The sequence below is a fragment of the Rhyacophila brunnea genome, unplaced genomic scaffold (genome assembly GCF_057557595.1).
Source record: "Rhyacophila brunnea isolate RB1 unplaced genomic scaffold, BYU_Rbru_1.0 scaffold_20, whole genome shotgun sequence".
NCBI lineage: Eukaryota > Metazoa > Arthropoda > Insecta > Trichoptera > Rhyacophilidae > Rhyacophila > Rhyacophila brunnea.
Window position 1 is genome coordinate 26108106 of NW_028232860.1, and position 10085 is coordinate 26118190.

Consider the following 10085-nt stretch of genomic DNA (forward strand, 5'->3'; position numbering starts at 1 on the left):
CTGTCAAAAAAACCGGCTCCGTAGTCCGTATAAATAAACGCGAATGTTTGTTGTTGGCTTTGTCAGGTATTTAGTGTGGAAGTTTTAAAAGAATCATACCTAATAACCTAATAATATATACCCATAATAAAACGAAGCTTTTATAAAACACAGCGAATATTAAGTACGGCATGTTATAACCTGCATTCACCCATACATATTATTTTTGTATCACTGGTTACAATGCCTAATACTTCCTTATTGGTGTTCTTGTGTTTCAGTTACTAAGTGATTGTTATATACCTACTTATAAATTCTCTCTCCCTATAAAACCTGGCACAGAAGAATTCTAGATTCTCCAGCCAGCTCTCTCGAATAAAAAAATAATATTTTAAGTGAATGAGCAAACCCATCGCAAAACTGAAAATACTTAAGCAATAATAATTAATTGTTGATTTTATCATACTTATCTGATCATTAAATTCAGTTTAGGCGATTCATTATCATTGGCACTACAACCTACAGTGGGTATTGACCGCCTCCTGGGAGCTTTTCAATTCCTCTGTGCATACCGCAAGTTCTTTTCCATTGCCACAAATCTAAGGACATTGTGTAGTTTTCTAGACAGTTCAACCACCTGAAATTAGATATCCCATTTCTCCTTTACCATTCCGGTTTAGTGAAGAAGAGCTTCTTGAGTGGTTGCCCAGGTTGGGCTTCCATCTTTGGGTCATGGTCTGCCCAGCAAAGTCCTTTCACTTTCACATGTAAAATGAAAGATGCGTCATTGTACAATCAGATATACACCAAGTGGGGGTGTTAGCGGTGCGGACTACTACCTAGACGGCAGAATTCAAGTCGCGGCAAAATGTCAGTTTTTTTTTTTTTTTTTTTAATAATATCAAGTAAGTATATGATTAAATTTAAAATACATAATTCAGCTTCAAAAGCTATATGTTATATTGAAAAAGTACGAATTTGCATTCATGCTGAAAAATCAAAATTGAAGAATGAATACTAAATCAGTATGTCCTATATTTTAGTAGTTTTTTTATAGTAAATTTTTAATCTATGACACACCTGTATACAAAAATAACGAATAGCATTTGCTCAAATACTCAATAGAATGTGTCAGTCCTAGCATAATAGCCATAAAACATTTCTGTAACAATTTAAGAATACTTTGTATAGTCAGGAAATGTCATTAGGGGAAACAATTGGAAAAGGCTAGTTTTCTCATAATTTTCTTTCATGTATAGTTAAAATGACACCGTTGACCCAGTTTTTTTTTATTGCGCTTTTGCGATACTCAAATTGTATTTTAATATTTTTTATCTCCTATAAAATACATATTTTTTTATATATATGGGATAGGGCAACCGCACTCCGCAACCGTACAATGCACACAGTTGGTTGTACTTATTCACCAAAGGCTCTGAAGAACTCCTCAATACCTTCCTTTAAAATCTGCCCAGTATGAATTAAAAAAAAATTGTGACTAAGGGTCAACGTCCACACTACTTCAAATTGCCACATACACTTGGTAGCTTCCGGCGGACACTCTATCTTAAGATACTACTGCCTGCTGCAATGTATCACGTGTATTCTGTAACTAGCCGTGTTTTGACCGCTGTCCCTGAGTAATATCTAGATTTAGTGTGTCATACATAGATAACATAATTTTTTCAGTTGCTTCAGAATATGAAATATTTATAATGCATTTGCCATTTTTATACACCTACCTTGTTATACCTTGGCACTAATTGTTATAAATATACCAATATTCATTGCCAAATAAACAGATAACAAACTAATACATTAACTGGAATTTATTTATTGCTGTGACTGAAAAAACTGTTCTCCATTTACAACACTTGAGCTAGCTGTTCAAACCAGGCGTCTGCCACAGATAACACTACTGCTATAGAGATATAATGTCATGGTCGAATGGGTGTGTCGCCTGTTGTCTGTATCAGTTGCCGGGTTCAAGTGGCTAGCTCTACTCTCATGTTCAGACATTTATTATGGTATAAATATATTCAGTGTCCAGTGAATTTCGTGATTAACACAGACCTAATAAATAAATAAAATAAGCAGTGCACAAAATGACTACAATCAAAAAGATAAAACTGTCATCCGAAGCGGATGACGATACATTCCATGATGATTCTCCAAGCAACACATCAGCATCCAAAGACTTTGTAGTTTCTAGTTACTTTAATACCCCCGATAGACAAAGAGACAATAAAACAGAACCCTATGATTATTATGATTATTTGGTGGACTCAAAAGATCAAGTCGGACAGCTGGACCTCAGTTCTGAGTTCCTCAAATCAGTCATTGACTTGAATACCAGTTTGGACTCGATAAACTTTCAGAAACCCGTTCAATATGTGTACAACCCAACCATATATGCATTTGATATGTTTAAAACTTACGTCGACAAGTATTGCCATGAACCCAAAGAAATCATATTTCTCGGAATGAACCCCGGACCATGGGGAATGTCACAGACCGGTGTAAGTAATAACTCAATCCTGATGTGGCGTAGATATTTGACTAATTTCAAAATTTCTTTATTGATGAACGTCGAAAAATGTTAAATTATTTACCATTATTAGTAGGGCAAGTTAATTAAAATAAACACAATATGTAATGCTTATTCCATATTATTTAATATGATATAATGATCAGGACTGATTTCATCTGCTTCAATTATAGTCACAACTGATACCGCAGATCAAGTAATAATGAAATGAAAATATGTACAATAAATGCCGTCCGCGATGGACTGTAATCTTATGAAGTTGTGGATCTCTGGTTCAAATCCCTGTGACAAATTCACATGTTGTTTTTCGATGTGTGTTTGGACCCAGAGCATGGGCTTGGTAACATCTATTTCAATTTTTTTTTTAAATATTAATACTTTGGACGCGGAAGACGCACACGGCGCGTAATGACCAGGCAGCCGATCGATGTAATTAACGTGCATTTTAAAGGGGGCAATTAAAATCTCATTATCTCTTCAGGAGCGAAAGCGTTAAGAAACGTCTTCGTGAGATGACCAAAAACCGCATAGAGCCAATGAAAACACAATAAGTATTACATAGTATGTTCTATTTTAATTAATATATTAATGTCTTTCCACTAAGAATTGAGGATATTGTTACTTACCTACATGAAACGTTAAAAGATATTAATATTATGAAACAAATATTTGTACATAGCCAAATTACATGACCAGTCAATTTGTATCAGTTTTCAGTCGATTACTTGAATCATTTTCACAGTAGAATATTTTCCTTCAACCCAATCAGATAATTAATAGCTTGCCATCATTAAATAACACGAAAACTCGATTTTTAATGAATAATGAAAAACAGTGCAAATCCATCATGTATATTTCATTTTTGTGTAAATTAATATTAAAATGCAGTAAATAAGACTGAAATCATCGGTTAATCTTCAAATTTTGTTCTTATGATTTTAATTAGAGATATTGTAAACTGTTTCGTGTAATATTATTTTTAAATATGGTCGCTGTATTATACACATTTACAATTGAGTTGGTGTAAATTAAGACTGGTCATCTACTTTGGTGTTAATAAGGAGCAACTCATCAAATCGTATTCTGTCCACACCAGGACAAAATTTAGTTTAAAACGTGTTTTTATTTATTTTGTTGCCGTTTCATTGATTCGATAAAAGGTATGCGACAAATCGTATTTTAACCCTAAAACAATGTTCAAAGTAATCCATCCACATCAAAATAAATTTTGTCCATAGGATTGAGTATTTTATGTAAGTTATATTTTTACCATAATAAAGCTTTAAGTATAAATATATCTTTTTTTTTTAAATGGTTTCATCAAACTATTTTGTCTACGTGGGTTGCATCAAAACAAGCTTTCTCCATAATTGTTAAATTAATATTTCCTAAAATTAAAATAAAATCATCTTTTTGTTTCATTTTATTCGTGTTCTACATACTTTTGGGTAAATTAATATTGCCTAAATAATTTTATTTAAAAACGGGAGAAACATGGACATGATACGATTTGATTTGAAGAGTTGCCCCTTGTTTATACTGATAATTCATTGGACAAACCGGCTTATGTGATGTTTTTACTGTAATTATAAAGTACAGACCTACAAACGTATCTGAAGAATGTGATAGGGGAGCCACTGTCGAAAACTACCCAATCAAGACTCGTAACTGGACAAAATCTGACATTCGAAATGGCGTCCTATGGTGTTTGTAGTACCATTTTTGGTCATTCTACAGATAAGTTTATAGGTCTGTAACTATGTTATACCTATAAGAAATATAAATAATTTTAAAAAGAGAACAAGCTATTAAAAATGATATCGATTCTGGATATCTATTATCAGGTTTCCAATTTTTTCCATTATATAGACATGATTTATGAGTTGTTTGTGACTTCTGAAATGAGTAGATGTGTTATCTGGACACAAGGTAGATAATCTATATTACTAATATATTCAATAAAAATTTCAAAATAGCATTTACGAGATAGACCGATGATATGAATTATATTACATTCTAATTAATATTATTTATAGATTGTATTCATGTCCTGTATTTCTGTGATGCATTAATTAATTATTAATCTCTTCCCAGAATTCATGATGAATTTTAAATCCTCAAATAGACAAGGTGCCTAGTAATAAATTTTATAAAGGGAGATGTCATTGTTTACTTTAATTTAAAACATGTGACAAAACAGGAAACATTATGACAATTAAAGGTCCTTTTAGACGTCAGTTCTGTTGTCCGTTCAGTCGAGGTTTCCATTTTGGTCCGTTCAGTTTTGAAACGGCGGAGTATTTACACGATCAGTTTAGTTATCCATTCAGTTGGAAAACGGCAATGTATATTTACGTATTTTTATCCACTAAAAATGAATAATATTTTTATAATAACTTTCTGAATATATTGGTTGGTATAATAATAAAGTACCTATATTTAAAGAAGTATTTTAATCGAAATTAGAAAGGTATGAAAAATACGGCAACCTAGTAATTTACACGTCAATTTAATTGGTAACTCTATAAACAGGTAATATGATAAATGATGGAAAATCCATCCTGTCTCGTCTCCGTTTCGGTTTCAGTCAGCCGCTTCAGTTTTGGATTTACACGTCAGCTCAACTGACAGCTCGACTGAAATGGAAACTGATCATTTAAAAGCACCTTCAGATTTGCAATCCTGGAAGCTAACTTCATATTTTGCCATTGAAATATGATTCCCAGGATTGCAAATTATTAATGATAAACTTAAAATTTTTAAATAATGACATTTTGGGTGTAAAGACGATCTTGCAACATTTTTTTCCGATTTCTTAGATTCCGTTTGGAGAAGTCAGTTCTGTGAAGGAATGGCTTCAAATTGAAGGTCTTGTGACAAAACCAGCAATCGAAGCACCATCTAGACCTGTTTTGGGACTAAAATGCCATCGCATTGAGGTAAAAAAAATGTACATTTTTTAAGTTTTATCACCATTCTGAAACACTATTATTTCACAGTTGGTACATATTTATAATATTATGCACTATTTTCAAAATGACATCAATTTCCATATCATCATTTTAAAGATAAGTCAGTAACTGCATTTTTGTGTTTATCAGAAAATAATCATAATGTACATATTGCCACAGGGATTATCACTAATTATTATGTTTTTCAAAATATGCTACTATTATCTTTAAAGTTAATTTGTAAAATCATTAAATTAAAAGTCTCAGAGAAGAATCATAAATGTATTTTCAATCTTGTAATTTTACGATTATTATTTAATCAATGCTATAAACATACTACATAAGCGTGAGCAAGACATAATCAAGAGTGGCACCGAGCGAGAAAAAGCGATGCAATAGGTTTGATGTGAGTGAAGTCAGGGGCAATAGCAACCGTAGCAATAATCACACTGGCCCTGCGTAATTCCTGCACATTAAAAGAAATCGCAGTGCTTGTGCAATTGTTCCATAGTTCTTTAGGAGTAAGGGATCATCCATATACTATGTCACACCCTAATGGGGGGGTCTGATGTAATGTGATGAAGGGGAAATGGGTTGTAATTATGAAATCACAAACTAACAAAGAATAAACTCACATTTTTCTGATAATATACTGAATACTGTCGATCATTTTCAATAGATTTATTTGTAATGAATGGGAGGGGGTTATAAAAATTTAGACGGGTGTTGAGTATTTTGTAAAAAAAATACACAAATCGTGTGACATCATTTGTGAATGACCCATAACTAGAGGCAAGAATTGGAGGTGAATTATATTAGCTATAAAGGTAGAGTCTGAGTTTATCACCAAATGACGGACAGGGGAATACTCTTCAGACCAAGTTTTCTTAGTTAACAATACTCCCATCATGGCAAGGATTTTTTATTTTTAATTTGCTACCGAATAAGTTTTAACTGAATCATCCTAATTTCAGGTTAGCGGTGAAAGATTTTGGGCTCTTATAAAAGAATTGTGTGGTACGCCTGAGAATTTCTTTCGTTCTAGCTTTGTACACAATTACTGCCCCTTGCAATTAATGACATCAACTGGAAAAAATATTACGCCAGCCGAATTAGAAGTGAGTGACTGCTTAATTCACTTGTAGCACTACTCTAGAGGAAACACTTAGGGGTCCTATGCATAGTCATAGTTATGTATATAAATTGTCTTATGCGTTGTCACCGATGTTCTGGCACATAACACAAAACTAATGAATGAATAGTCAGCTTGATATTTTTTGTAGAGATGGTGGGCGTGCATTTATACAGATTATTTAAAGTTTATAATCACTATTAATTTTATAATATTAATCAATTTAAATACTTTCATCATAATAATTTTTAGGGTTTACCAAAACTTTATGAATGGTAACACTTTTGATCATCAAAAGCAACGTTGCCATAGTATTTATTTATTTGCTTAACTGTCTATGCATAGGGTTCATAATTAATTAGTTTTACATTACGACGACATCTCTGCATTTTTTGGCCCTTAATTTTTTATTGCAATATAACTTTTTTTATTCTAGATATCTACAAGGAAACTGCTATTCGATGTTTGCGACAAAGCCTTGATGGAAGTAATTAACATCCTAAAAGCGAAAATAATAATTTGTGTTGGCAAGTTTACTGAAACTAGGCTTAATTCAATTCTTAAAGAATCTGGTCTCACCGGTACAGTCAAGGTTTGACATTTTTTGTATTATCGTGTGTATTTACGTTCAATGTTCTTCATCTGCTCTTCCCTGAATGATTGACATCCAATTTTCTTCAAAAAAGTCTCAAGATATCTCCACATTCTGGACCCTTATTTCTGATCATATACATTATAATATGTTTAAAAGTATTTTCCGATATATATAATGTAACCACATTTTCCACATTTTCCACTGTTTAAATTCTAAAATTCCTTATTCTGAAAATCTGATCTCATTTTATGTAAGTTTAAAAAAAACAATATGTAGTTCTACCTATCACTTCAATACTAACCACTCATTTTATATTCAATTTAAAAATCAAAAAAACTAGGGAACGTTCCATCTAATGTCACTTAGATACAATCTATATCTATGTGACAATTTATTCTCTAATGTCAGAAAGTGGCATTTATATATTTTACATATTTTTGTTTATTAATTGCTATGAATTTTAAAATCTACCAGACCGACTGGCGGTCAATAAATTAAAGAATTGGTACATTATTTTGATCAGTTACAGAATCATACATATTGTTGAAAAAATCATGGACTAAATGGGATTCAAACCCACATCTATCACATGCCAGTCAAGTGTGTTACCAATAAACGCATGCCATAGGTTCGCCAAACCTGCAGTAGATCCTATTACACTGTGTCAAATATTTTATAAAAGTTACGTTTAAAATATGGACATTGAATGCATTTCATTTTTTTCGTGTTCTACGATCAATAGTTTTGTTGCTTAATTTCTCCATTTTGATACGAGCTGTCACCAGTGTTATCGTGTTTACTGAAATTTCAGTAGATCTGATATATTTTATTATAGGTCACATTTGCGTGACTTTTTAAGATTCTTTTGTGATTATAATAATAGCACGCTTTGGCGGCTACTGATTTATCTAAGTTAAAAATTGTTGGTTTTTTTTAAACATTTTTCTTGATCTACTAATTTTTAGAAATTACATCAGGCAACACTGCAATATATTCTTTACCAATGTCTTTCTATTACCTTTTATAAAATATCTTTTATGAAAGATATATTTTATAAAATATAGACTATTACACTGTAGAAGTCTAATACTGGCCTAAAATATAAAAAAAATTATTTTAGGTTTTGTCAATACCACACCCGAGTCCTAGAAGTCTTGGAAACAACAATTGGATAGAAAAGACTACGAATTTGATTGAATCATTTGATTTGCTACATTATTTCGCTGAGCCTTAGAGTAAAGTGTTCACACTTTAGCGGTTACTTTATTGCTAAATGTGTAATAGCGTATGATTTATTTTTTTAATTACAATATGGATGATGCTGAGACACGTTACATGGACCTGGCGTTGAGTCTAGCTAAAGAAGCACTTGACGCTCAGGAGGTTCCAGTTGGCTGTGTTTTTGTTTATGACTCCGGTGTGATCGCAAAAGGCCGAAATACTGTGAATGAAACGCGAAATCCAACAAGACATGCTGAATTGAATTGTATTGACGATGTTATAGAAGAATGCGAGAGAAACGCATGGAATTATAGAGATGTGTTTAGAAACATAAGTGTGTATGTGACAGTCGAACCGTGTATTATGTGTGCTGAAGCGCTTCATGCGGTAGGCGTGTTTGAAGTCATATTCGGTTGTGCTAACGATAGGTTTGGCGGGAGTACAGTATTTGATGTCTCGAGTTTACATGGAAAGACATACTCCCTTAAAGGCGGAGTGAAAGGGGACTTTGCTATGGATTTACTTAAACAATTCTACAAAGGAACGAATCCTATGGCGCCAGAAAATAAAGCGAAGAAGAAAACAACTTGATTTATGTAATTTTTTATATTCAATAAACTGTAATAAAGAAAAATAATTGTTTTTTATTTGCTGCTTGTCTTTTCATCAAAACCATCCATGAAATCATACATTATAACAGGTCCCATGTAAATGTTAATAATTGAATGTTTAAGGCCTGACATACTGCAATAAAGTCGAAAATTAAAAATTTGTGGTGTCTGGGAGATCAGCCTAAACAATCTGGACTGTGTAGGAAAGATATATAAGTATATCGTTATAATACTGTCCTCTCCCATTTTAAGCCTCGATGACATTGAGTTACTTTCAGGGCTCGAAATCGGCCGGAGCGCCGTTCCGGTTCATGAAATCTGTTAAGTTATCGCTCCGTCTCACGGACAAAATAATTTGAGCGTCTGAGCTAGATATACCAAAAAATCTAGCACACTTATAAAATACACATAAAATTTGATAACCTTGTTAATATCCTCAGAAAATTTTCAAGCACTCCGGTTCGTAAACTTTTCCATTTCGAGCGCTGGTTACTTTACAAGCTACTTGTTAGCGAATTTAAAAGCGGGTGAGTCAGCTAGTGCGATTGTAATGATGACACACAAAACTTTCCACTCGCTCAGAAACCACAAGCTAGCGACTATTTTGACAGGACGTAGTTCGATTTTTTACCGGGAGGTCGCCACTATCGCACAACTCCGCAGACTCATATCGACCCAAACGCCAGCGTGAGGCATGCAAAGTAGACCGGCCTTCAACTTTTCTCAGTAGATTGTTTACAATCTGCTTGTTGGATGATGACACTGGGCGAGTTTACAAGCAGATTGTAAATTCGCCAACAAGCAGTATGTAAAGTAGCTCAATGCTTAATTGAGCTAACAAGCAGATTGTAAACAATCTACTGAGAAAAGTTGAAAGCCGGTCAACTTTACATGCTACACGCTGGCGTGTGGGCCGATATGCGTCTGCGCAGTCGAGCGATAGTGGCGACCTCCCAGTAAAAAAACGAACTACGTCCTGTCAAAATAGTCGCTAACTTGTGGCTTCTAAGCGAGTGGAAAGTTTTGTGTCATCATCACAATCGCAGTA

At 33.3% G+C, this 10085-nt stretch overlaps 2 protein-coding genes across 5 annotated transcripts; both read left to right on the forward strand.

Annotated features, from left to right (window-relative positions):
* Positions 1 to 17: 17 nt before the first annotated feature.
* Positions 18 to 9048, forward strand: Smug (Single-strand-selective monofunctional uracil-DNA glycosylase). 4 transcript variants are annotated; one of them, XM_085947921.1, is made up of 6 exons: positions 18 to 163; positions 2023 to 2498; positions 5347 to 5466; positions 6453 to 6596; positions 7047 to 7202; positions 8326 to 9048. In XM_085947921.1, exons 2-6 carry the CDS (start codon positions 2085 to 2087, stop codon positions 8437 to 8439), a joined length of 948 nt encoding a protein of 315 aa, XP_085804047.1. In that variant the 5' UTR covers positions 18 to 163; positions 2023 to 2084; the 3' UTR covers positions 8440 to 9048. The 4 variants fall into 4 exon arrangements, with proteins under 4 accessions (XP_085804047.1, XP_085804046.1, XP_085804043.1 ...); XM_085947920.1 differs by having other exon boundaries at positions 18 to 66; positions 1956 to 2498; XM_085947917.1 differs by having other exon boundaries at positions 18 to 66.
* On the forward strand, positions 8493 to 9044 carry LOC147071466 (tRNA-specific adenosine-34 deaminase catalytic subunit ADAT2). Its single transcript, XM_085947922.1, has one exon. It carries the CDS (start codon positions 8493 to 8495, stop codon positions 9015 to 9017), a length of 525 nt encoding a protein of 174 aa, XP_085804048.1. The 3' UTR covers positions 9018 to 9044.
* Positions 9049 to 10085: the final 1037 nt, after the last annotated feature.

What these genes read in the sequence shown, in the direction of transcription:
- Smug (XM_085947921.1), top strand. Translation starts at nt 2,085, where the DNA reads ATGACTACAATCAAAAAGATAAAACTGTCATCCGAAGCGGATGACGAT. An exon ending in TAAAATGCCATCGCATTGAG is followed by an intron (nt 5,467 to 6,452) that starts GTAAAAAAAATG and finishes TCCTAATTTCAG; the next exon opens with GTTAGCGGTGAAAGATTTTG. An exon ending in TTACGCCAGCCGAATTAGAA is followed by an intron (nt 6,597 to 7,046) that starts GTGAGTGACTGC and finishes TTTTTATTCTAG; the next exon opens with ATATCTACAAGGAAACTGCT.
- LOC147071466 (XM_085947922.1), top strand. Translation starts at nt 8,493, where the DNA reads ATGATTTATTTTTTTAATTACAATATGGATGATGCTGAGACACGTTAC.